The sequence below is a fragment of the Bolinopsis microptera genome, chromosome 5 (assembly GCF_026151205.1).
Source record: "Bolinopsis microptera isolate Bmic1 chromosome 5, MBARI_Bmic_1.0, whole genome shotgun sequence".
Taxonomy (NCBI): Eukaryota; Metazoa; Ctenophora; class Tentaculata; order Lobata; family Bolinopsidae; genus Bolinopsis; species Bolinopsis microptera.
This window is the reverse complement of record NC_087076.1, coordinates 8,173,033-8,200,466: the sequence shown is the minus strand read 5'-3', so window position 1 is coordinate 8,200,466 and position 27,434 is coordinate 8,173,033. Positions and strand designations below refer to the sequence as shown.

General features: G+C 39.7%; 2 protein-coding genes across 2 annotated transcripts in view; both read left to right on the top strand.

Annotated features, from left to right (window-relative positions):
- The window catches only part of LOC134814840 (myosin light polypeptide 6-like), a 45,423-nt gene extending 38,418 nt beyond the window's left edge, over positions 1 to 7,005 (top strand). The window contains exons 2-7 of the mRNA XM_063823135.1: positions 3,024 to 3,077; positions 3,255 to 3,358; positions 3,578 to 3,670; positions 3,829 to 3,943; positions 5,870 to 5,947; positions 6,637 to 7,005. Coding sequence (XP_063679205.1) covers positions 3,047 to 3,077; positions 3,255 to 3,358; positions 3,578 to 3,670; positions 3,829 to 3,943; positions 5,870 to 5,947; positions 6,637 to 6,668 — 453 coding nt within the window. The 5' untranslated portion in view covers positions 3,024 to 3,046 and the 3' untranslated portion in view covers positions 6,669 to 7,005. The remainder of the gene's footprint in view (positions 1 to 3,023; positions 3,078 to 3,254; positions 3,359 to 3,577; positions 3,671 to 3,828; positions 3,944 to 5,869; positions 5,948 to 6,636) is intronic.
- Positions 7,006 to 7,186: 181 nt separating this feature from the next.
- LOC134815082 (uncharacterized) lies at positions 7,187 to 25,188 on the top strand. Its single transcript, XM_063823556.1, has 3 exons — positions 7,187 to 7,273; positions 23,693 to 23,883; positions 24,118 to 25,188. The coding sequence occupies exons 2-3, from the start codon at positions 23,717 to 23,719 to the stop codon at positions 24,467 to 24,469; spliced, it is 519 nt and encodes a 172-aa protein (XP_063679626.1). The 5' UTR covers positions 7,187 to 7,273; positions 23,693 to 23,716; the 3' UTR covers positions 24,470 to 25,188.
- The last annotated feature ends 2,246 nt before the right edge of the window (positions 25,189 to 27,434 follow it).

Here is a 27,434-nt window from a genome sequence, read left to right as displayed (position 1 = left end):
TTGGCATTCAGCTTTCTCAGTTCAACCAATTTTGTATTTCAGCCCAACCATCTTCTACTAGGGTATTTTATTCAGATCTAAGGATAACGTTACGCCACTACCCCCCCCCCCCCCCCCCCCCCCCCATCCAGTGCATACAAATCTTAATATCTTTCATTTAATTTGTACTTCTACCATTGTATTAATGACATCTTCAAGGTCTTGAAATATAGAACCCCTATATCACTTTACTCCCTCTTTGAAACATCTGGCAGACTTGGCAAAGAGACACTCATTCTCACACCTATACCATCAGACAGCTACATATACAGAGCAGGGACAATATGGAATACAGTACGACAAAATCTCATGCTAACTACATTGATTGAAATAAATTTTCGTGCACATACAGAATGAATGGTTAATAATTTAATATATATGTAGACCAAGCTCTGTGCACGGGATGCTTCCTGGAAGAATCCAGTTCTTTTAGCGGGGCACCCTACCTAAAGCCAAATTGAGATATAATAATCATATTCCTAGAGAAATAATCAGAAATCGAATACCAATCAAATAATATGATATATATGAGTAGTAACCATATTTACTATGCAAAATGCCCCAACCACATAGTGTAAATTTATATAGAATTCAAATTCCATATCATCATTAAACCTCGTCAATATAATAGCCCAAGCTAAATTAAATAACTTCTTATATACCTTACTGTCATACTACAAATTAATTAAACATTTGAAATCTGTTGACCAGAGAATAAATTTCTAAGCCTAATGCAAGTGAAATAATTTAGATGCAATAATGAATGCCTAATGTGAGTATCATTTGTCAATGTCCTTGTAAAAAAGTCTGTACAAGAGATATGAGTAACTAATATAGAAGAAAAAACAGGAAGTTGTCGTCTGTTGTAAAATAAATAAAATATCTAGAATATAAATTAGAATATAAAATAACATTCAGTCAATGTGTCGTCAATAAACTGTACAATTATCAAATGTTAAAACTGGGTGATACAGTCACCAAAAATAAATACTAAGTATGATAAGTTAATAAATTAAATGTGGTCTATAAAACTACCACTAAGTATAATAGGTCAATAAATTAAAAGTGGTTTATAAAACTACCACTGTGCGAACCCCTTCTCCAGTTAAAACATGTCAGTCATGTGCAAAATCAATCAGAATGGTAAGGTGGTAAAAAAGGGAATATCTTTTCGATACATCAATTATATATGCCTCAGATTTAAAAGAATTAGAAGTTACTTAGTTATCGGCGACTATGATTGCAGTGTAAAATTTGTCATATGAATTGTCGACGGTATAATTAGGGTCTGTTGTTATAGATGATAGTAGCTGTTTCTTATACGAATCACTAAAGCAACTACATTCACCTGTTATAAGCCCAATCACCTCAAATCATCTATAAGAATCACCATCACTCACACTCAAAAGGAAGGAGAACCAAATGACTGGAACTTAGCCTTTAAAAACAGCGTTCGACAAAATTCAAAAACTTTAAAATTGACCCTGCCTAGATTACTTAAGCTTGAAAAAGCAGTAATATCTTAGCAAAATATAACTTGCAGCAGCCCCATACCTTGTCATGAACATAATATCGAAACTACCTCTGTGATCACATCTTTCTCTGGGTGCAAAATGAATATATATATATAGGTTTATTAGCTTTATAGAAATTTTAAAATTCTATAGAAATTTATTATATAAGGATTATAAACATTTTGTGTGTGTGTTTTGTGTTATGCATTTTATACCTATTTTAGAAGAGATGTTTACAGAATGTTAGAAGTGCAGTAGGGTCAGTTTCAGACGAATTAAGCATAAATTTGACATCATTGCCATGTCTGAAGTGGTTTGTAAATGGGCCATTGTTAGCCCCAAGCGTTTTGGTCCCTCTTTCCTGCCACTCAGCATTGCCTACTGTAAAGTAGAAAATTTTCTAAGACAATAGAGAAACTGACCTTGTCTCACTAAATTCAACCACTTTCCATAGTAAAAATACTAACAAAGAAAGTTTTTTAAATAATTATGTACAACCACTAAAGAATATTTCCTCAAGTTTACTACTAGTTAACTAATTCATGGTTTAAGCTCTTATTTTATTTATGAATAAAGGAATGTAAAATAAAAATTGTTTCAACAACAAAAAAAAACTGCTATGCCAGCGCCATCAGGGTTTGCATAACACTAAAACTTGGAAATGTAGTGATTTTCTGCAGAAATGGAAATACAACTAGTGCGTATCATGGTGGCTGACAGTGAGGAATCTATGAATGAGGTTCCTAGCCGATTTTTGTTGTGAAAGTTCTAAAAAGTAGCCTTTAAAACTCTAGAACTAAATAATTATAATTAAGGCATGTTAAACTGTATTCTCATCACGTTCCTTTCATTCTAAACCTCAATTATTCTTGGCTACAGTGGCGTAACGTTGCCTGTTGTCACGACGATTTGGCACCCCTCTAAGATGTTACGCCACTGCTTGGCTACCATGGCTACCATATTCCTATTACGCAGTATAAAACAAGTGATAAATATGCACAACTATTCCAAAGCTCAACTATTCCCACCCTGCTGCCATGCCATGTTGTATGACAGTGCATACCCTCAATTAACCGGTTGAACCGGTGTTGGACAGCTTACAACTTAATGATTCACCAACAACCATGAGCAGTAGATGGATTCTACAATTGTACACAATCAAAAGCTCAGTTATTAGTTAAGAATTAATTATAAATAATCATTATGATAATTATGATAATTCGTGATGATCTTGTACATCAATATGTTTTTGTTTACCTATAAAACTTACTTTTATTTTAATAAGGAATTCTGTTTTTATGATTGGTTTTACAAATAACAGATTTCAATTTCGGTGGTTTATAACAGTTTGATAGCAAAGGTCTACTCAATGAAACAATAAGTTTTATTTTTAGGTACTGATAGAACCTAAAAGACTGAAGTAAATAATGATGTACGTTACAACTTAATTAACCGTATAAATAATTTACAGCAGGTTCTCTAATTTCCTCAACATGGCTGATATCTCAGATGATCAAATGGCTGGTATGTAAATTATAATATCCTAGCTGGACTGCTATTATATTTGTTCGATCATGACATTTTCCATCTATTCAAGTAGCTAATAATAAACTTACTGTTTAATTTTTACACAATTATTGCTCCTCAATAGTAGATTCATTTAGTCAAACCTTTTACAATAACAGAGTGTAAAAATTTCAGAATACAAGGACGCTTTCAGTCTGTTTGACAAACGTGGAGATAACTGCATAGACACCGTACAGCTTGGTGATGTGCTGCGAGCTCTGGGTCAGAACCCTACTGAGGTAAACTCTTATTGTACAGTACTGTTATACAAATCTCTAGATTTCAATTCATCTTTACAGTTATTCATGCTATTATATGGCACATTGACCCCCCCTCCCCAACAAAGAATGCACTGCCGATTTGTGAAGTGTTTTACAATTTACAGGTTCCCGACATGTTCAATATTATGGTAAACCATTTCCCTCTTCCTTATTTTCGTTATAACCCTCTATTGTCAGGCGGAGGTAAAGAAAGCGCGAACTGACTGCGAAGCTAGTGGCCAGAAAAGGATTGCTTTCGAGACTTTTCTTCCAATTTACCTCTCGGTTCAGGTTTTCAGATAATTGCTTTGTTTAAAAAAAGTTTATAATTGCTCATGTTTTCATTTCTAAGACTGAAAAGTAAGCTGGAAACATTGCTAGTGATTTACTTTCATATTTATAATATCTTAAATAATATTTAGTGTACTAACCTGTCATTATATTTACAGAGAAACGCCCCAAATTACTCCGCTAAAGATTACATAGAGGGACTGAGAGTGTTTGACAAGGAAGGAAACGGCACAATCTCCTCCGCAGAACTTCGTCACGTTCTTACTACTCTAGGTTTGTGTGATAAGTTCTTACTACTCTAGGTTTTGTATCACAGCTGCTATAGTTTCAATTCCCATGATAATAGCTGCTTATATTTTAGAACGTATGAGATCAAAACAAAATGTCGCATGTTTCGCAAGCACATAATATTTATCACAATTACATCAGTCTCGTGCAATTATGTAATTGTTCGTGTCATTCAACATGACCTGATGAGAGCTTCACTTGGTTACTATCAGAAAAAGAGGCTATGTGTAGCTAGGCTGTGAGATGGAAAACTTAAAACACATTATGACATTATGGTGAAGCCGATATAAAACAATTCAATGTTTCTTTAAATTCCTAACGTTCGATCATAACCTCCAATTATTCACAAAACAAAGCTTACATCTCTACTCTTACCTCTCTTATGAATTCCGGTATAAGATCGTAAAGAATGTGTTGTTCTTTAAACTGAGTGTACAGAAATGTCGCATTGTTAAAAACCTGTGAAGATACCTTACTGGAAGTATAATAATTTGGTTTCATAACTTCGAATAGATTACTGATTAGGTTTCATTTATAAGCCGCAACATCGCGAGTAACATCTCCGGGGTGTGCCGTGTAGGAATAACGTGAAGTTAAGCTTGTAATTGTAACGTAATCCTGTCAGCTGCGTTATTAGCATGTTATTTACGTATTTAATCATCACGATGAGTTCTGGACTCACTTTCACACGCTCTAGGCTGAAACTTTCTGATGAAACATACTTTGAAGTAAACTGGCCAGTCTAGGTTCTCTACCAAACAAAGTGTTGTTTAACTGCAATACCTTCAGAGATCTCTTAAATAATCAATACCAATAAATTAAATCTGCAAATACATGCCCCACCTTAAGTCATAATGCTAAAGTCCACGGTAACCTTGGCAGGACGAAGCTAACATCCTGGTGTGTCCACCTAATTTCATCGGGTACCAGGGATATTGCTGAAATCAGGCAACTTGATATACGTTATTACACCTACCTTTAACACAGTTACACAGTTACACATGACCTTGTTACAGGCCGTAATTACGTGATATATTAGAATGCTGTTACACACAGTACACACCCGAGTGTGTCTCATTCAGTTTTAATAGCGGCCAGTAAAGCTGTTTAAATGTACAACTATCTCTACTATAATTACTGTAGGTTACTGTAAACATTTAAAATGTTCAAATTATTCGAATTATTCAGCTCCGCCCTACAATATTTGGTTTCAACGCTGCTAACTTTTGGGTAGTGATCATCCGCCCTTCCTTTCTTTTCTAACTGTACAGAATTACAGTAATTCTAGCTAGTTAGTGATCACATTGAGGTATATTAGTACAGGACTGCAGGTGTATTTCATTATCACGTGATACCATTTCCTGTAATGTCTGAGGAAACGGTTCAATATGATCAGTGATCACATTATAATATGTAGACCTGTGTTTACTGCAGCCTATAGAATACGGGCCTATAGAATTACACGATCGCGATGTAATGAACAGCCTTCATTACTCAGCTCTAAAATGTTTGTTACATATTTGTGTGCCTTTTAAAGTATCGTATGATCAAACGTCCAGGCTTTGGTTTCATCCAGTATAATGTTATATCTCAATATGTGGAGAATGTTTAACTTTCAGTATTTGAGAAGTAGAGCAGGAGATAACGGTGGAATGTAGAATGTACAAAATGTACTTGAAATAGAGACTTGAGAAGGCAGATCTAGGTGGTACTATTTCTTGATTTCAGGCCGAAAGGAATAACCATTTCATCCTGTACGCCTAGTTTGTGCAACTTTTGTATAATCTCAAAGTTACACTTGCTGATCCTTGGTTAAAAGAACTTTTGTATCTTTTTCAAATGTGAAAGGTTAAGAGTCCCCCGCTAATTGATATTTTTTACCTTGAATCTCACGTGTTTTATCTATCCCAGGAGAGCCAATGGAGGACAAGGAAGTAGATGATCTGATCTCTGGGTATGAGGACAGTCAAGGCTGTGTCAACTACGAGGGTAAGTTACTTAGTTAACTCATAGTTTTCAATACAAGTATCAGTATTTAAGATGCTAAAGGTATCCTAGATAACGTAATAATTATGTAAAATCCGGATAGGAATATCATTTATGAGTCGCATAGTTGAAATGGTTTTTTTTGGGTAAATTTCTATTGATCCCGTTTGATGCTTTTTAAAAAACTTTTTTTTTAAAACTTTCAACGCTACTATATAACAAATAATTTGAGATCATGAATACGATGTTGTCACATTGAAACGTTGGATAATTCCTTTCCTGATAAGAGCCTTTTCCTTGTCGCATCAAACGTAATCATTATGATATAATGGGAAACATTCCTTTGTATATTACACCAATTATGAGGGTGTTTTTTATTTCCATTCTTTCGTTAATACTACCACCTAACCTAACATTCTATGAAAGTTGCGAACAATTTGTTAAATAACCTAGTTTAAAATGTTCCCGACGGATTAAAAGTTAATTTCTTAAGTTGTGGGTATATTTTAATACTTCTTGCTGGTTCTAAATGCTGACACATACAGGACACTTTCCGTGTATATATATAAATTATAATATATATATAATAAGAAAATTGTAGATAATCCTTCTAGATAATCCTAACATTCCATTTCAGATTATTATATAACAACATTCTACTCCTCTCATTCTCATGTAACATTCCATTTCAGATTTGATCAGAATGTTAACCATCAAAGAGTAGTATGGATATCTTACAATCATTGCATGGACTATATTTAGCAAGTAAAGCTCCTTCTTACCACGGTGACTGAACAGTAGAGAATACTTCGTGAAATAGCGGGCATATTTTGTATACATTCCATTGGACCTCGGTGATATCTTTTTAAACGTTTTTTAGTTAGTTTGAGCTACGCGATATGTTTGCACTTGACACGAACTGGCATTTGGATCGAGAGTTTATTATACACACTTTATTTCAAACACTTTGAGAATTGAACGTTATAACTGTATTATGAATGCGTGTACTATAATTATCATCAATTATGATCAAATTTTTTAATTGCTTTGAAAATTTCACATCCCCTGTGTTTTTCTTTTGGGTACTCCAAACAACAAATCTATGAGTAGAAGTAAATCCATTAAATTGGTGCGCTAACTCCTGACCATCATGAAAGTTTATTTCTAAATACTCCACAATGAAAGTAGCTCGTACATAATTTATTCGCATTCAAAGGGAATGAAAGCAAACACACAAATGGAAGCAACAAAGGCTCTCATAAAGTTATGGAACGAACATCACCACCTGGGACACCTGTCATCAGAGGATCCCTGGCCATGTAACACGCGGTAAGATATTTTATGAGTTTTCCAGTAGACCCTACGCGCGCCGCGCGCGCCTGACATTAGATCAGACCGATCGCGCGCGATCCGCGATCTAACGCGCACGTACGTACGTTCTTGGTAATGGTTACCGGAGGATTCTAGTGTAGGTTTACAACCTACCAGGACGCGCGCCGAGTTGGACTCATCGACGGTCCTAATATATGGAACAGATATTTTACGAGTATCACCCGTTAAAGGATGATGTCGATCGAATCACTCTTTGTTGTAAAAATGGCCCCGGGCCTAAATATTACATATCGATCAATTACAATTTATTAACATTACCAATATTAAAAACTGTCAAAAATATCTAAGAAAGTATTCTCTAACCAAAGGGCTCAATATTTAAATCTAAATCTTCAATATTGTCTGGTTTATGCTGCAACTTGGGCCCTCTGTCCCCCCTTATTGCTTATCGAAATAACTGTTGTCTAGTTAATACCTCAAAGCGCAAGCGCATTCTAAGATTGAAGATGGCTAGCTCTTACTAATTCGCTCGCCCAAAAAGTTCACGTGACTTTGGTTTTTATGGTTTTGCAGCCGTACAAAACGGTTTTACATAAACCCTAATCCCAACCCTAACCATAACCCCGAAGCTATCCATAACCCTTACCACAACCCTAACCCTAACCCGAGCCCTAAACAATCGAATTCATGTTTTACTAGCCTGTCACGTGACCAAAACGGTTTTTTGCCCATAACTATCCAGGGAAGCATTTTTACCCTACGTCATGGGGGGTGACTCGGAATCAGCGTTCAAAAATACACCGGTTGAGATCAATTTCATACCAAAAGGGCCTTTTCACAAGAATTTTCTTAAAATTTGGGCGAGCGATTTAGTAGAAGCGTTCTAATAAGAGTAAGATATTAAGTGTAACTGAGTAGGTTTATAATTATAACCTACCGTACCAGGACGCGCGCCGAGTTGGACTCGTCGACGGTCCTGAATATTTTAAAGAAATATTTTACGAGTATCACCCGTTAAATCACTCCTCTTATCAGTATGCAGTAGTAATACTTTACTAGACTGGGCGGCGCTCAGCCTGTCATTCCGCCTAATCTTGACGGATGTTACTAGTCTAAACTTCTACGAAGTAGCGCGCGCCGGGCTAGTCCATTAACAATGGACAAGCATATGAAAATTATAATAGCCTGGGGTCCCCTGGTAAGTACTACTGGGTTACTCAAACTACAAATCACAAATGCTCATCATCCTGGCCTGGGGTTACAGGGTCAGTGGCGTAAAGTTACAAATACACTGGCCGTTTAGTGCCCCCGGACCCCCGCTGAAATTTTATTTGGTTAATTAAAAGGTCGAGTCTTTTCTTACCCCCTTCTCACCAGTGGCGAAACGTATTTGTGTGCCGCCCGGCGCCCCCCTCCCCCACAATTTTGTTGCCCTCCACCCTCCCTAAATTTTATTGGTCCTTTAAAAAAAAGGCCAGGCCTCATTTTTTTCCCCTTTGGAAGCAAAAAGACTCCAAATATTTTTTCACGTCGACCGTCAACGGACGTTAAATTAGGCGTTTTTGCTTTAATGTTTAAAAATACCTGAAATTCGAAAATAAGCCGCCCCGCCCCATCTGTTATACAATTGTCGGGAAACTTAGTTCTTAACGGGTGATACTGGTAAAATATTTGTTTCAAATATTATTATATTCAAGACCGTCGACGAGTCCAACTCGGCGCGCGTCTTGGTGCATGGTAGGTTATATTATGAACCTACAACTCTTCTTTTGATTGGTCGGCGTCGACAGTAAGCCTTCCTTACAGTGGCTTCCACAACGCGTCCACATTTCCCCAACTCCTGCTGCTGGAGAGAGAGACTTCCAAATTATATACGATAAATATATTAAACATAGATATCGACAACAGACTCCGAGAGTCTTGAAGTTCTACAAACCTACAACTCAGTTCAAGACAAATCGTCGTTTAAATGTGGGACAATTTTGAAAACTTAACTGAGGCACTAGTAAAACTAGTATAAATCTTGGACTGTCAGGAAACTCAATGTACGTAAAACACCTTGTCAATCTTGTAAGCCAACGTTATAATATTATATGTTACTTTTTTGAATAATCCAACCTGAGAGAACTGCCGCAAATTTGGTGAATAGTTCAGCTAATTAATTGTTGTGTTTTTTGTCTCAATATTTGCCGCACATGAAGCGTTTTGGGAAGTTGCGGAATCGCACTATTTAAAAAGTATTACCGCACGTACATGTTGACTCTGAGTCTCTGATGCCTACAATTAGTGCCAAATTTGTTGGTCAATGCTAAAACCGACCAATTAGCTATATAGTCCGCCCACCATCAGTTGACAGTTTAGCGAATTTAGATGGTTAGTTTTGGGAAGAGTAGGAACTTTCAGATACTAATTATAATGCACTGCGCCTAGTGTGTCGTATGTAAAATGGGCATTGTTTGTCATATTATGTCTTAGATTTGGGCTTCACCCTCTTTCTAAAGCCGAAACAAACCAGTTTTAGGAAGATCCTGGTGTATGATCCCTTATACTGTCAGCTATATAGAGTCCACCAGTATTGATGGGACTTCGATATTTTAAACCGAAATTGACAGCTGTTACAGCCGGGCATCGGTTGCTGTGACATCTCCACTAGCCAATTATTCAAAATTATTTTTAGTTCTCACAATTGATGGGAAAAAGTTAAAACATTATCCTGACTTCTTATCCCAAACATTCCAAAAAAGCTGGCCCTCCACTTTGTGAATTGTCCAATTGTACGAGTTGCCTTTACTCGTAACTCACTAATGATCATTATTAAACTTTAATGATGAAATAAGAAATACCAATATAATAAGCCATATCAGAAATATCATACTGTAACTTAAATTGAATTAATTTATTTAATTCGGTCTTCATAATTAGCGTATTAGCGAATATCTTCAGGGTGAAATTTAATACGTCAATTACTCTCATCGTCTAATCATGACTCGTTAAACTTCCAACAGTGTGGCTCAAAAAGAGATGTTCTCCACAGTTGAGCTGAAATACGAAACATCTCTTTTTATTAGCACTGGCCGCATTTTATTTCCCGTTAATTAAATAATTAAATTATTAAGTACGCACCCAATTATTGTCAAGGTTAATTAACCGGTTGAGAGCATGGCTTGCTGAGTGTTTACAACTTTACCACATTAAATTGTTTGGCTTGGTTAGTACAAAGTGTGCACTGGGTTGGCTTACAGTTGCTACATCGTCTTCTTCTTCTCGCATTCTACATAGTGTGACCTGTAGGTTTTATCCTAGTTAACTCCTGGCAGTAACCTAATTTCATCGTTATTGTAACCTAAAATGTTGTATCCTAGTTTGTTTGCACATTTTTGGTAGATGTTACTTAGTGGGTATTCACTTTTAAGCTGAAACTCTTCATCATTGTTCGTAACTACCAAACTGATCCAGTTAGAAGCTATCACACTCCCATGAATTTTTATAGATCAAAAAGAAAGGGGAAAAAAACTAAAAGTATGAGATTACCAACTTCTTACGTAACTAAAGGTGCAGTCTGGTTATTCGAGGTTTATAGGGTATAATTGTATGTAAGGAAGTATAGTATACATAGTAGCCTGATGTTTAATACTTTGATTGGCAGAGCTATACGTTTCAATGAAAAATTACTATTTCGGCCGGAATTGTTTTAATCGTAGAACTGCAAATATGAGTAAAGTAAGCAAGGAAAATTCACTACCGTTTATGAAAATGGCAGGTTAGCTTTAATCTCTTATTACTTAAGCAGAAGTGGTAGGTAGTAAAATGCAACATTCCGTCGTTCAAAGGAGGAACTAGACACTAAACACTAGACACTAGACAGTAGTTGGAGTACTAGAAAGTATTACTAGACAGTATATAGTACTCTGATTAGTATAATTACCAAATACGGAGAGACATGCAGAACAATCAGCTCCCGTCTCCAACACTCAATACTTACCCGATAATATTGTGTGATAATACTATCACTAAATCATAACTTCCAGAAATTACCCCCTCGCAGTGGAATTCGAACAATGTAGCATGTATGTGAAAAGGTATTCGTCGTCATGGCCCCACTCCCCCGGCATTAGTATCAGCCCCCCTGCCGCCTGATTGTGTCAAAAACATTACCTTCGGAGCTGTGTAATGTGACCCAATGTTACCTTCCTTGTAAACCCTCACCCTCCTCCTCCTCCTCCAATCAGGTCCTGTAGTTGTCATATTTAAAAGACCGGTCAGTTTGCGCTATTATTCGGCTAAACGCATTTTGTAATCCGATCAGGGCTATATATTGAACCAATCCCCCTGATTCGCTAGCCAGTTCTAGGTTACAAGACACCAGAACTTCTCCTCCCAATATCATTTACCGTATCTTAACCCCCTACCTCTTCGTCGTCTGCTTAGATACCACAAGCAACATTAATTATGAGGGAGGGAAATATTTTCCGGACGTTACCAAGCAAGATTGAGATTCAGTGTATGTTCTGCATCTGTCATGTTGGATCGTGAGACTATCTCATTTGCCTTAATAATACCCATTTTATTTGATATATTTTAATTGGTGCGATAATTGTTACTTATTAGAATCCAGTAAATTTGCATCTCGGTCTCGCCACGTAATAGATAAGATAATTATCTTGCATCATTTATGATTTGCTATCGTTTTCTGCCACTCTCTTATTATTATCAACCTATTCTTAGTTTTACATAGTTTGAACAGTATTTGGTGAACCGCAGTAGGTAGTGTTATATCAACTAGTAGTGACAAATTTAAAACTTCAGTTACCGTAACAATAAAATGCACACTACAAAGCAGCTTGGAAGGCGGAAGTATTTACCCCTGTTTCAAAGTCAGAGCCTTGAAATTGCTGTTTTCAGTTCAGCTTCCTTCATAGTTGTTTCACTCTCATCTCACTGTCATGTTTGTTCCTTTTCCGAAAAGGTCCGAATTTTAGACTCGATTATCTAGGACGACTGTGGCTTTCATTCAATTTTCTTATTAACCGGCCGCATTGGCGCCCACGTGACCCCTGAACAGCCCACGTGTGTACATGACATGTCCACGTGTCTACATGACTAGCACTGGTCAGGACTGACGGTCCCGATAAGGGCAAATCGTGGAACAGATTGGTGAAATTAATGTTCTGTAAATCATTTGCCGTTGGTATTTGTACTAGTCGAGTGTGGTCTAGTTGCAGTACAAGTAAGGCCTCTGAAGTGGCCGTGTATAATGTTATTGAGGAAGGTCACATGACCAGTAATTAAAACTAGTGGTGCAGCACTGCTAGCTACACTGACCCCTCTATACTTGTTTACTTGTGGTACTAGCTACACTAACCCCTCTATACTTGTTTACTTGTGGTACTAGCTACACTGACCCCTCTATACTTGTTAACTTGTGGTACTAGCTACACTGACCCCTCTATACTTGTTTACTTGTGGTACTAGTTACACTGACCCCTCTATACTTGTTTACTTGTGGTACTAGTTACACTGACCCCTCTATACTTGTTTACTTGTGGTACTAGCTACACTGACCCCTCTATACTTGTTTACTTGTGGTACTAGCTACACTGACCCCTCTATACTTGTTTACTTGTGGTACTAGCTACACTGACCCCTCTATACTTGTTCACTTGTGGTACTAGCTACACTGACCCCTCTATACTTGTTTACTTGTGGTACTAGTTACACTGACCCCTCTATACTTGTTTACTTGTGGTACTAGCTACACTGACCCCTCTATACTTGTTTACTTGTGGTACTAGCTACACTGACCCCTCTATACTTGTTTACTTGTGGTACTAGCTACACTGACCCCTCTATACTTGTTCACTTGTGGTACTAGCTACACTGACCCCTCTATACTTGTTTACTTGTGGTACTAGTTACACTGACCCCTCTATACTTGTTTACTTGTGGTGCAACATATAAGTCATTTCTCAGCTGTAAATGCGCACTGGACATCGCTGAAAGCTTACGAGTTCTCACAGCTACCATGTATAGGACTAATGCAGTTCAGTTCGGTTAATACTCCTCTTAACCCTATCCTTATCATTCTCCTGAATCCTCACTATCCTCCTTCTCATTTTCACATTCCTGATTGTCCTAATCCTCGTCTTTTCATTAACATCCTCCTTATCATATTTGTGTTGTAACCCGACTGGATTCCTCCTCTTATCTCCTCTAGCTTTTTCTCCCAGATAATAACGTATTGAATAACATATTGTTGCAGATTACCACAGTTTACTAATACCAAAAAAACCCATTATAGCTAAACGGATATTGGCTTCCATTGACAGTTGGCAGCTAGCTCAATTGTCGTTACTTATGAGCAGCAAGGCAGGTAGTGCAGTAGTCCGGCCTGTTCAATATCCCTTCCCATCATATCTGACAATACTCGCCCATTGTGAGGCTGCTGTGGCAGTGAGGTAACAATGAAACATGTTTCTATCGGGAGGGAGTGAAAGTGGGCAGAGACTAGACACTAGTCAAACCTTTTCGTTCTCATGCGTTGTACTGGAGCAATGACATACCGTCTAATTATATCAAATTTAATGGACTGGTCCAGTATGTGCGCACACACAATACGCTTTGTATTCCCTGCATTCGATACACACTCTTTCTTTCTCTTATGTCATGCTGTACACGACTGGTCATCAAGACTGCAGTCTCAATTACATGTGATTAAAGCATCACGTGCTAAATTTGGCGTTTCGTTTGAGAATTTCAGATAGTCATTTTTTAGTCTTGATCCTATGTTGAATGTTCAGATGTTGAATTAAATGAGTTTTCAATAGTTTTAGTTTTCAATAGTCTCGTTTGCCTTGTTCTGTTATCTTCAATCTTCTGTGTAGTTTTATGTGACTTTTGTTCTAAACAATAAATCAGTGAATATTCTATGTAACCACATACAATTTCAATTAAGATATTAAATGTTATCTAGAAAAAGTGCTGTGTATTGAGTGAAGTTGTGCCCTGTGAACATGTCTTGGCATCGTGCGGTGCTACTTGGATTACCGCTGGAGCCTGTTCGAATGCTTCACTGTTAATAATGTGTATGTATCCCTTGATTCTCATGCAGCAGAAAGATTTTTAATACACAATATGCGCGACGTGGTGGCATTTGAAACTATTCAAAAGGCAGCTGAATTATTGAGTTCATGTACTGCTGTTGACTTGTTCGTGTTGTTTGAGAACCTCTCGCTATGATTCCTTCATTGCTTGTTTTCCTATGCATCTAGGTTTCTCTCTATCCTTTCAAATTTCGTATTGAAACTATAGGTCTCCTCCTCATATAACTGGATGTTATCTGACAGTGGCAGTAGCCCATAACCATTAATTCAAACGCCACGTGATAGTAAACTAACCAATGCACTCAATGACTGTCGGTTCAAGTCTAAAATCGTTGTCGACGCCGATTGGCGGCTGAAAAATACCGTGGCATGATTGGCGGCTGAAGAAAATACCGTGACCTGATTGGCTGCTGAGGAAAATACCGTGATCTTATTGGCGGTTGCCCTCTTGTCTGAGTCGCAAGCTCTGCATCTGATTTTCAACACGTAACACTGCGACTACTTTAAAGCGGGGGCTGATGCGTTTAAACAACACTTGTCTCTACAATTGTTTAATGTTTTATTGCTCATTTTAATTGGGTCACGTGTGAATGCGTCTGCTTTGATGCTGTAAACCTACATTTCTTGAATTTGAGCTTTCTTGCGAGAGCAAAGCTAGTTTTCCTGCAGGAGAAAACCTAGTTTTGTTGAGCTCCGAGAATCTACCTAAGTGAAGACCTCTATTTGTTACTGATTTGACGAGCCTCGTTTTCTAACAATAACCTATGTCTTTCCGTCAACGTTCAGCAATTTTAGCGCTCTATAAGTTGTCATCGAATAGTTAAAAGTGCTAAGTTTCACAATCTGGAACAAGATAGTGTTGAGACAAATGTGTGTAATGAACACATGAAACATCTACACAGCCACTCACTACACATCACGCTAATACGTCACAAGCTTTTTCTTAACGTTCAGTGATCTGAGCTTACTATTCTGTGCACTTCAACATATTCTACCCCCCAGCTTAGGATCGTGTAATATTTATAATTTTTAGCCCGCCTCTCAGGTCCGGGTCCAGTAAGATTTAGCAGGGTTCTCCCGGTTCTTGGTTTCAGAGTTACCAAGCTCCTGGTATAGGAGTATACTTTAGCGGAAGCCTGGTATTGTTAAACAGCGTGGTTGCAGAATGCCGCTTTCTTGTGAATTTCATCCGATGTTTTCTTACCCGATATTTTCGGGAGACCCTTGTTACCGCAAATTGCGTGTTCGCACTCGTTTGAAAGTGACCCGATATCAAACGAGGGATTGTAAAGCTTGGTTCCGTTTACTTTCTATTTTGTGTCCGTTTACTTTCTATTTTGCGTCCGGATTACTTGCCGCAGCTGAAGACAGGATGCCTATCTGAACGAATGCTCTTTAAATACCCCAAATAAATTTGGTCCCGCCCCTAATGGGGGGTTGTCTTGCGTAATTACTTTATGGGCACTGTATTTTTAGATATTCGTTCTCGCTTGATATCAGGCATGCGTGACCTACGTCCTACACAGCTCTTCAATGGAACGCACTTTACAGTTTACAAATTCCTAAATTATAACTTAACTAAGTTTAGAAATGCTAAAACTCGGAACTTCCCTTAATTTTGGTGGTCTAAAGAGTTCCCGTACCTCATTATCTCATTATGTAATTGTAATTACCATAATTATGTAATTAGTAGATAGTGGATACTCTGAGAGCCACGTGACGGAGTCTACTTTAAAATAAATCCTTGTATTGTTATTACGTTCGTCTGCACTGTATTTATTTATTATCATTGTTATTGCCATATTATCATTTGTCTGATTTACCTCTGGAATTCACCTAAAACCTACCTCTTTTATCTGACCAGGCCTTCTTCTGATGCTGTCTGTAGTAAGGTTGCGCAATTACAGGCTATATTAATTACTCTTAATTTAAGCTATAATTTATGCCATTGTCCGTCTTTATTATCCTAATTTTCTGCAGTAAAGACACGATTAGGTACGATTATTGTCGCAGTGGGTAGATATAAGTGGTGTCAGGTCAAGGTTGTCGGCTGTCAATCTGATTAACTATAATTTGCCAAGGTTGAGTCGAAAATATTTTGGCTTTAATGAGAAAGATGAGTGCCGAAACAGACTGAAGATGAGTGTTGAAGCAGACGTATCCTCATTTTCAAGTGGAATGTTAGTCTGGAATAATAGGAATGGTACAACTGTCAAATTTTGCTATACCGCACCTCCGTTTACCGGGTCCCTTGAGATACTGGTATTATTCCCCCGTTTACTGGGTCCCTTGAGATACTGGGACTATTCCCCCGTTTACTTGGTCCCTTGAGATACTGGGACTATTCCCCCGTTTACTGGGTCCCTTGAGATACTGTTCCCCCGTTTACCGAGTCTCTTGAGATACTGGTACTATTCCCCCGTTTACTGGGTCTCTTGAGATACTGGGACTATTCCCCCGTTTACCGGGTCACTTGAGATACTGGGACTATTCCCCCGTTTACTGGGTCCCTTGAGATACTGGGACTATTCCCCCGTTTACCGGGTCCCTTGAGATACTGTTCCCCCGTTTACTGGGTCACTTGAGATACTAGGACTAATTCCCCGTTTACTCATGGGTCCCTTGAGATACTGGGACTATTCCCCCGTTTACTGGGTCCCTTGAGATACTGTTCCCCCGTTTACTGGGTCACTTGAGATACTAGGACTAATTCCCCGTTTACTGGGTCCCTTGAGATACTAGGACTATTCCCCCGTTTACTGGGTCCCTTGAGATACTGGGACTATTCCCCCGTTTACTTGGTCCCTTGAGATACTGGGACTATTCCCCCGTTTACTGGGTCCCTTGAGATACTGTTCCCCCGTTTACTGGGTCACTTGAGATACTGGGACTATTCCCCCGTTTACCGGGTCCCTTGAGATACTGGGACTATTCCCCCGTTTACTGGGTCTCTTGAGATACTAGGACTATTCCCCCGTTTACTGGGTCTCTTGAGATACTGGGACTATTCCCCCGTTTACCGGGTCCCTTGAGATACTGGGACTATTCCCCCGTTTACCGGGTCCCTTGAGATACTGGGACTATTCCCCCGTTTACCGGGTCCCTTGAGATACTAGGACTATTCCCCCGTTTACTGGGTCTCTTGAGATACTGGGACTATTCCCCCGTTTACTGGGTCTCTTGAGATACTGGGACTATTCCCCCGTTTACCGGGTCCCTTGAGATACTAGGACTATTCCCCCGTTTACTGGGTCTCTTGAGATACTAGGACTATTCCCCCGTTTACTGGGTCCCTTGAGATACTGGGACTATTCCCCCGTTTACTGGGTCCCTTGAGATACTGTTCCCCCGTTTACTGGGTCCCTTGAGATACTGGGACTATTCCCCCGTTTACCGGGTCCCTTGAGATACTGGGACTATTCCCCCGTTTACCGGGTCCCTTGAGATACTGGGACTATTCCCCCGTTTACCGGGTCCCTTGAGATACTGGGACTATTCCCCCGTTTACCGGGTCCCTTGAGATACTGGGACTATTCCCCCGTTTACTTGGTCCCTTGAGATACTGGGACTATTCCCCCGTTTACTGGGTCTCTTGAGATACTGGGACTTTTCCCCCGTTTACCGGGTCTCTTGAGATACTGGGACTATTCCCCCGTTTACTGGGTCTCTTGAGATACTGGGACTATTCCCCCGTTTACTGGGTCTCTTGAGATACTGGGACTATTCCCCCGTTTACTGGGTCTCTTGAGATACTGGGACTATTCCCCCGTTTACTGGGTCTCTTGAGATACTGGGACTATTCCCCCGTTTACTGGGTCTCTTGAGATACTGGGACTATTCCCCCGTTTACTGGGTCTCTTGAGATACTGGGACTATTCCCCCGTTTACCGGGTCTCTTGAGATACTGGGACTATTCCCCCGTTTACTGGGTCCCTTGAGATACTGGGACTATTCCCCCGTTTACCGGGTCCCTTGAGATACTGGGACTATTCCCCCGTTTACCGGGTCCCTTGAGATACTGGGACTATTCCCCCGTTTACCGGGTCCCTTGAGATACTGGGACTATTCCCCCGTTTACTTGGTCCCTTGAGATACTGGGACTATTCCCCCGTTTACTGGGTCTCTTGAGATACTGGGACTTTTCCCCCGTTTACCGGGTCTCTTGAGATACTGGGACTATTCCCCCGTTTACTGGGTCTCTTGAGATACTGGGACTATTCCCCCGTTTACTGGGTCTCTTGAGATACTGGGACTATTCCCCCGTTTACTGGGTCTCTTGAGATACTGGGACTATTCCCCCGTTTACTGGGTCTCTTGAGATACTGGGACTATTCCCCCGTTTACTGGGTCTCTTGAGATACTGGGACTATTCCCCCGTTTACTGGGTCTCTTGAGATACTGGGACTATTCCCCCGTTTACCGGGTCCCTTGAGATACTGGGACTATTCCCCCGTTTACCGGGTCCCTTGAGATACTGGGACTATTCCCCCGTTTACTTGGTCCCTTGAGATACTGGGACTATTCCCCCGTTTACTGGGTCTCTTGAGATACTGGGACTTTTCCCCCGTTTACCGGGTCTCTTGAGATACTGGGACTATTCCCCCGTTTACTGGGTCTCTTGAGATACTGGGACTATTCCCCCGTTTACTGGGTCTCTTGAGATACTGGGACTATTCCCCCGTTTACTGGGTCTCTTGAGATACTGGGACTATTCCCCCGTTTACTGGGTCTCTTGAGATACTGGGACTATTCCCCCGTTTACTGGGTCTCTTGAGATACTGGGACTATTCCCCCGTTTACTGGGTCTCTTGAGATACTGGGACTATTCCCCCGTTTACCGGGTCTCTTGAGATACTGGGACTATTCCCCCGTTTACTGGGTCCCTTGAGATACTGGGACTATTCCCCCGTTTACTGGGTCTCTTGAGATACTAGGACTATTCCCCCGTTTACTGGGTCTCTTGAGATACTGGGACTATTCCCCCGTTTACTGGGTCTCTTGAGATACTGGGACTATTCCCCGTTTACTTGGTCCCTTGAGATACGGGGGAATACTCCCCCGTTTACTGGGTCCCTTGAGATACTGGGACTATTCCCCCGTTTACTGGGTCTCTTGAGATACTGGGAATATTCCCCCGTTTACTGGGTCCCTTGAGATACTGGGACTATTCCCCCGTTTACCGGGTCCCTTGAGATACTGTTCCCCCGTTTACTGGGTCCCTTGAGATACTGGGACTATTCCCCCGTTTACCGGGTCCCTTGAGATACTGTTCCCCCGTTTACTGGGTCCCTTGAGATACTGGGACTATTCCCCCGTTTACCGGGTCCCTTGAGATACTGTTCCCCCGTTTACCGGGTCTCTTGAGATACTGGGACTATTCCCCCGTTTACTGGGTCCCTTGAGATACTGGGACTATTCCCCCGTTTACCGGGTCCCTTGAGATACTGGGACTATTCCCCCGTTTACCGGGTCCCTTGAGATACTGTTCCCCCGTTTACTGGGTCCCTTGAGATACTGGGACTATTCCCCCGTTTACCGGGTCCCTTGAGATACTGTTCCCCCGTTTACTGGGTCTCTTGAGATACTGGGACTATTCCTCCGTTTACCGGGTCCCTTGAGATACTGGGACTATTCCCCCGTTTACTGGGTCCCTTGAGATACTGGGACTATTCCAACGAATTCTGATATTAGGCTGAAAAAAGTGTTCACCTTACCATTTACCAGTTTTCTCTGTGTCGCTTTTAAAATATCAAAATATGCAAACCTTTAAAACGTTTTAAAACTTAATGAATAACATCGAAACATTTTTAACAATATATCAGTTTAATGGACCTATGATAATACGGAATACCAGATCTGTGTCCTGAAGATTCTAATCTGCGTACTCTGGTCGTTACTTCGTTTGCCCTACGTAATTGTTATGCTCCCCGACTGTATATTTTCTACTCATTTTACATCTTATTTCTCGCCATGAAGCTTAATATTTATTGCTGTATCACGATTATGTTGCCGCTCTATCGCCATCGATCATTGCTCATTGATCAGCTCATCTTACTGCAGTATGTAATATGTATTTTCTTTCTTATTGCTCGCTTGTTATCTTGATACATCTGAACAATAACAGCCTAATCGATATAGCAGTAATTTTGAACACTAACTCATTAGGAGCACTATCTAATTAGGAACACTAACTAATTATGAAAGCTAATTACCTCAATGCTCTTGCTGGTCAATACTTCGTTACTCTGCTGGTTTTTTACTTTATCTTTAAATCACCTGACCATTTCCGTCCTCCAGCTCCAGGACGTCGTACCCAAGAGCATTGTGCCTCTTGCCTTACGTTCAGGGTCAGGGTCCTGGGCACGAGGTTCTGGGGTAGAAAGTCGTTAACCACTTGACCCTTTTCAAGCACTACTGTAATTCAGTTTAGCAGTGGAATAAGGAATTGTAGTGAGGGTAGTCTGGACTGGAAGAAGCTTATAAAGTGCTGATGATAATATAATATTGTTAGTGAGCTCATACTATGTAACTAGTAAGGTTCTGCTGTTCTGTATAAATTGGTAGAAGCTGTCTGGAAGAAAGTGTTGAAAGTTCTATTATAGACTTGGTACTTGGTAGTAGGTCCGTGCCATTTCACCGTCTGGCGTCTCAACAACTTGGTACTTGGTAGTAGGTCCGTGCCAGTTCACCGTCTCAAATGCAGCCGTCATTTCTCGGTTCTCTGGTGTTAGTAGTAATATGTCCGCCACAAGCTTGAAACTGGTGCCTAGTACAGCCTTCTCGGTATTAAACTCAAATATGTTCATGTTGTCAGTTAAAAATTGAAATCGATAACTGGTAGATGCACCTTTTTCCTAAGTAAAGAGAAATCTGTACTTAAATTCACTGTTCTGTTCAGCATTCCTGATCCCAGGGTCTGATTCGAAGTGTCGACAGAGATTCACTTCCTCCGACTACAGGCTTGTTTTTGTATAATTAGCATTAATCCCACATTGATATTTCCATTAGTCTAGACCTGTTCGAGAATGTTCACTCTAACAATTTCATGTTGAATGCCGATATAATTTCTGTACAATAGTTCTTTAGCAGATCCGATACAATAATAATACATTCATACACCCACCTGATGCGGGAGCTTGGTTCACTGGTCCTTCGCTGAAAACTCTTATTACTTCGTCACTTTACCAGGACTATGTAAACCAGCTCTTTGTAAACTCTTATCACTTCCTATTGATTTAGCTTCGTCATCTTAATATCTCGTCAGATCTTGGTACTGCGCCTCGGGTTTATCTTGTTTCCAGATAATGTAGATCTAATTTCCCTCCTCTCTAATCTTCAGCAAATAGATCAATTCTTACACCCTTACTCCTTAGCCTGGTAATGTTTGGAGTCATGACTTTTGAATATCTAAGTGTTGCCGCATACCTGCAAAAATATCTTAAATTATATTTTTTCATCAACTTATTCTTGAGTTGATTTATCTACTAATATAAAGCTTGTGTTGTGTCATTTTTCGTTTTTTTTGCCGCCTTCAGCTGTATTTTGCTACCATGCTGTGTTTCTTCAAATCTAATTAAAACACTAACAGCTGACTAGAACTGGCCACCTAGCAAAACTTTTTCCGAATCCGCACATTTCAAAATCCAAAATAAGAACTAGAATCTCAGCTACTCCGCAGTATTATCACTATCTTATGCCGTGTAGGTAACTAGGGAACGGAAAAGTAGGGAACAGCAAAGGTCAATATCAATTCGAATTTAATTTTTAAAGTTAGCGTCAATGATACTGGGGAACGCTTTCGTTATCCAGTGATTATTACGGAGTTTGATTACATCACGTCCGTACAAGTTTGGTCCTCAAGATAAGTGTTTTTCTTATTTGATCATGGTAAATAGCCCCGAACTGTAAAGTGTAAGTATCGCTTCTATTTCAGCTTTGTATATAAATTTAGAATTGGCCGATTATTAGATTGCTGAAAGGTTTGGCGAGACTTTTGAAACAATCCTCTGGAGTTAAAATACCTCTCCCACTCGTTCCTTATATTACTGCACTATACAGGTATCTTTATTATTGTAATTGCATTATCTGAATGACTTTAACCAGAAATTAAGATATTTACTACAAGAGTAACGAGGTACGAACCAGATTTGGGCTTACAATTATTTTGTACAAATACTGGTTTCTGAAATTTTTCGCCATGAAATCGAGGAGAGAATGTTCTGTAGAGAATCTCCTAGTCCCTACAATTTTAATTTTACCAAAGGTCATTGTACATTGTCTCCCTGATATTTGTACCGTTCCACACCAGCCGATGGGGTTGATGATGTGTATCATTATAGTATTGTAGTGGAGGCAATGAAACACTTGTGTTGACACGAATTCAATAACTGAAAGTATAACTATAGATGAGCATTGAAATGTACAAATTGAATAGGAATACAATTTCACAGGAGGGGGGATGAAACGTGTTTAAAGTTTCAAAAAGTCAGTGTACAATTACAGCTTGTGAGTTGCTAGATTCCTCCTAATGGACATACTTGAAAATGAAACCACCTGTTGTACTGGTACTATGTACTAACATTTACTGATAATTATCTCCTCGATACTCAGTCAGAATGTTAACTAACAAACATGTTCATTTACTTTAGTAGTTGAGCACTATGTACACGATTTCTACAGGTTAAGGTTGCTATGCACCCATATTATTTAGGTATGCAATTTATCTCGGTAGTCCTAATGGCTAATCCTACAAATGCAGACTGAACTTCACCCTGCTACCAGAGTAATTCTTATAGTTAGTTCAAGACTCCACATTCAGTTTGGACCTGGTATGAGATGTGGTAAAAATTACCACATTCAGCTTGGACCGGTAGTAAGCCGGTGTAAACACTAAGTTGGTAGTACAGTGGTTAGTAGTTGTGTGGTAGTCTAGACGAAGAGGAAGATTAACTAATTTATATAAGATCATATATTCTTCACATTCAGAGATCATAGTTTCGGGTTCGCTTTTGTTGTTATAATCAGTAGTCACTTGCCTAAATTTTCAGCTGCGCTGGAGATTTTCCAAATAGTTGAAATTGTGGACGTTACAGTCCTGTTTCCGAGTTTACGTCTTGTTTTATTTTGGATCAATTGGTGGGGGGACGGTTGTTTTCCGTACGTCCCGCTCGCTGCGCGCACAACAATTTATCACAGCGCGAAGATTCATGTGCATTTCATCGAGATCTATAACTTACTTTTTCTTTCCGCTTCACTAAACTATTATCACATGGTAGTGTGTAAGCCTATTATTTAATAACCGGTGTCTCGTCTCTAGGAAGCTGGGTGAACCTACTATGACATGAGTGCAGGTCAAGTGTTGGCACTACTTCTTCTATCTTCTCTAGCCGCCACAACAAACCTCACCAACACCGAGGAAGAAGAAGATCAGGGACCCACTGAAGACGCACCAGAATACAAATGCTTGCACTGCGACATAACCACAGACATCATGTGCTATAATAACCAGTGAGTTTTAACTGTTATGTAAGTTGTTTGTCTCAGGATTTCACGTTGTAAATGTTCAAATAGATTTGAATAAAGAATGTTAGTACCAGTTGGATCTGTGAATTTTCTGTAAGTTTCAGATACAAAATGAATCTATATCTTCGTTGTGTTTACGTTTTCATTTTATATAGATAAGTGATATATTTGGTATGTGTCTGTGTTTTCTCTTGAAGTGTGACCTGCTAATTCTAACAGGTCGTGTAACGCCGATGTAACAGGACACCAGTACTGTTACTTCCGCCTCATCCAGGTCTTCAACGCCAACAAGACCAAATGGGACTGGGACTATTTTACCAACTACAGAGAATGGGGCTGCACGACAGATTTGGAAACGTGTGAGAGAACCTGTAGTGAGACTGAGGGTTGTAACAGGAATCAGTCTGTGTGCTGTAACGCACAGTTGTATCAGCTAAACGGCAACTACAGCCAGGAGAACCACGCGGCGTATTCTCGCTGCTACTACGGGTCCGGGTCCCGGGTGGATGTTGTTATGAACTGTCAGTTTTTAGTTCTCAGTATCCTCATATTAGATTGGTTAGTGAGGTGAGGAAGACGGGGGTTACACCCCCGCTATTATCGAGGGGTCTTACAGATATAAAAGATATGAGACTTTCAGGGTGTTTTTTAAGTTCAGGGATCGTTTGAGCTACTACAGCAGGGGTAAATGTTCTGAAATACACACTTTCCTTTTGTTCTAACAGATTTTATTCATAGCAACGACTTTTTTAGCGTAATTGAAATCTGTAGCGATTATAAATGTGAACGAAAGGAAATGTGAATGGAGGCTTCAACATTGCTTTTATAACTGTGATAGCTGCATATCCGACATTTGGATTTCAATTGTGAGGGTTGACTGTTGTTAGATGAAACTTAAAATTAATAGAATCAGTATTTTGGTAGATTTGGATAATCTGGCGTCTATTTCAGTTTAGTATATAATAGTATATATTATAAGGTTAATTATAAGGTTAATTCAGCCAATAACTTCGTATAACTGAGCTGGTTTAAAAGAGTTTTGAAAGAAAAGTCTTACACATGCGAGCTTTAAAGTTAATCTATTCAAAAATGTTAAGTTGAGGCTAAAAACTTTTCGATCTGCAAAAGTTTGCCTTTGGGATACTGTTATGTCATGTAAAAAGATCAGATATCATGTCAAATTGTTTTCAGTATAAACCAAAACTTTAATTTGTTGGTTTTAGATTTAACAGTTTTCTACATTTTTATTTCTGTGTGTGTCGTTTAAATTAATCTATTTATTACACCGAATGGAATGTAATCCTTTCTTACAACAAATTAAATTCAAAGAAAAAAAAACGAGAGGATTCTGACCCAAAATTATCGTCGACAGAAAACAAGAAGTACATAATATTCGTAATATTCGTATCGTCCCCGACGTTCCAGATGTATTCTACTGCGTGGTAACGCGTGCTTGTGACAATTGGGTCAAAGGTACAGCCTCCAAGATAATTGGCTAATTCAGTTTGTACCTATGGACTGTTTTCTATCGCTGTGCCTAGCTTTATATGTTTTATCCATTCGGTTGCACTTGCTTACGTCTAAAATTGGGTGTCATGTCTTGTTTTTATTAGTTATTAACTGAAGTGAAAACTTTGAAGCGGCTCCTGTCCTTGGAGCTGGGAATTTAAGAATAAGGCTATAGAAAAAGGCTCGTGAACCTGTTATGTTAACTCTAATTCCCTTGCACCTTGGATTTCTACTAGTCTCTTTGACTTTGTTCTTACTCCCAGTTCCTCTGACTTTTTTCCTACTCCCAGTTCCTCTGACTTTGTTCCTACTCCCAGTTCCTCTGACTTTGTTCCTACTCCCAGTTCCTCTGACTTAGTTCCTACTCCCAGTTCCTCTGACTTTGTTCCTACTCCCAGTTCCTCTGACTTTGTTCCTACTCCCAGTTCCTCTGACTTTGTTCTTACTCCCAGTTCCTCTGACTTTGTTCTTACTCCCAGTTCCTCCTACTTTGTTCCTACTCTCAGTTCCCCTGACTTTGTTCCTACTCCCAGTTCCTCTGACTTTGTTCCTACTCCCAGTTCCTCTGACTTTGTTCTTACTCCCAGTTCCTCTGACTTTGTTCTTACTCCCAGTTCCTCTGACTTTGTTCCTACTTCCAGTTCCTCTGACTTTGTTCCTACTCCCAATTCCTCTGACTTTGTTCCTACTCCCAGTTCCTCTGACTTTGTTCCTACTCCCAGTTCCTCTGACTTTGTTCCTACTCCCAGTTCCCCTGACTTTGTTCCTACTCCCAGTTCCTCTGACTTTGTTCCTACTCCCAGTTCCTCTGACTTTGTTCCTACTCCCAGTTCCTCAGACTTTGTTCTTACTCCCAGTTCCCCTGACTTTGTTCCTACTCTCAGGTCCCCTGACTTTGTTCCTACTCCCAGTTCCTCTGACTTTGTTCCTACTCCCAGTTTCTCTGACTTTGTTTCTACTCCCAGTTCCTCTGACTTTGTTCCTACTCCCAGTTCCTCTGACTTTGTTCCTACTTCCAGTTCCTCTGACTTTGTTCCAACTCCCAGTTCCTCTGACTTTGTTCCTACTCCCAGTTCCTCTGACTTTGTTCCTACTCCCAGTTCCTCTGACTTTGTTCCTACTCCCAGTTCCTCTGACTTTGTTCCTACTCCCAGTTCCTCTGACTTTGTTCCTACTTCCAGTTCTTCTGACATTGTTCCTACTCCCAGTTCCTCAGACTTTGTTCTTACTCCCAGTTCCCCTGACTTTGTTCCTACTCCCAGTTCCTCTGACTTTGTTCCTACTCTCAGTTCCTCTGACTTTGTTCTTACTCCCAGTTCCTCTGACTTTGTTCCTACTCCCAGTTCCTCTGACTTTGTTCCTACTCCCAGTTCCTCTGACTTTGTTCCTACTCCCAGTTCCTCTGACTTTGTTCCTACTTCCAGTTCCTCTGGCTTTGTTCCTACTCCCAGTTCCCCTGACTTTGTTCCTACTCCCACTTTCTCTGACTTTGTTCTTACTCCCAGTTTCTCTGACTTTGTTCTTACTCCCAGTTTCTCTGGCTTTGTTCCTACCAGCAGTTCCTCTGACTTTGTTCCTACTCCCAGTTTCTCTGACTTTGGTTCCTACTCCCAATTCCCCTGACTTTTTACTTCTAGTTTTGTTCGCCTAACATTTACAGCCTTTTTCTGAACTGAGGAGAGAATATTCAGGCTCCAGAAAGCAGGGTGGTGATAGGTACTATCCATTTTGGCGACACAAATATAGAAATATAGCATATACGACAATTAAATGTGAGAACATATTTTGGGAATGTTTCTGTCATGTCTCAACTGACTGTCTCGGCAAAATAGTGCCAGAATATAATGCAGCACTATATTTCAAAACGCTCAAACCTGCACATGGTGATAATGAAGTAACAAGTTTGTTAATTCTTGTGGAGGCTTCTAGTTCGGACTGTGTTGGCAAATATGACACTTGAGGCTCTGTTTTTTTTTCTTTGACAAGTGTACATAGTCGTCAACAACCAACAATTCTGCCTCTTAATA

What these genes read in the sequence shown, in the direction of transcription:
- LOC134815082 (XM_063823556.1), top strand. Translation starts at nt 23,717, where the DNA reads ATGAGTGCAGGTCAAGTGTTGGCACTACTTCTTCTATCTTCTCTAGCC. An exon ending in ATCATGTGCTATAATAACCA is followed by an intron (nt 23,884 to 24,117) that starts GTGAGTTTTAAC and finishes TAATTCTAACAG; the next exon opens with GTCGTGTAACGCCGATGTAA.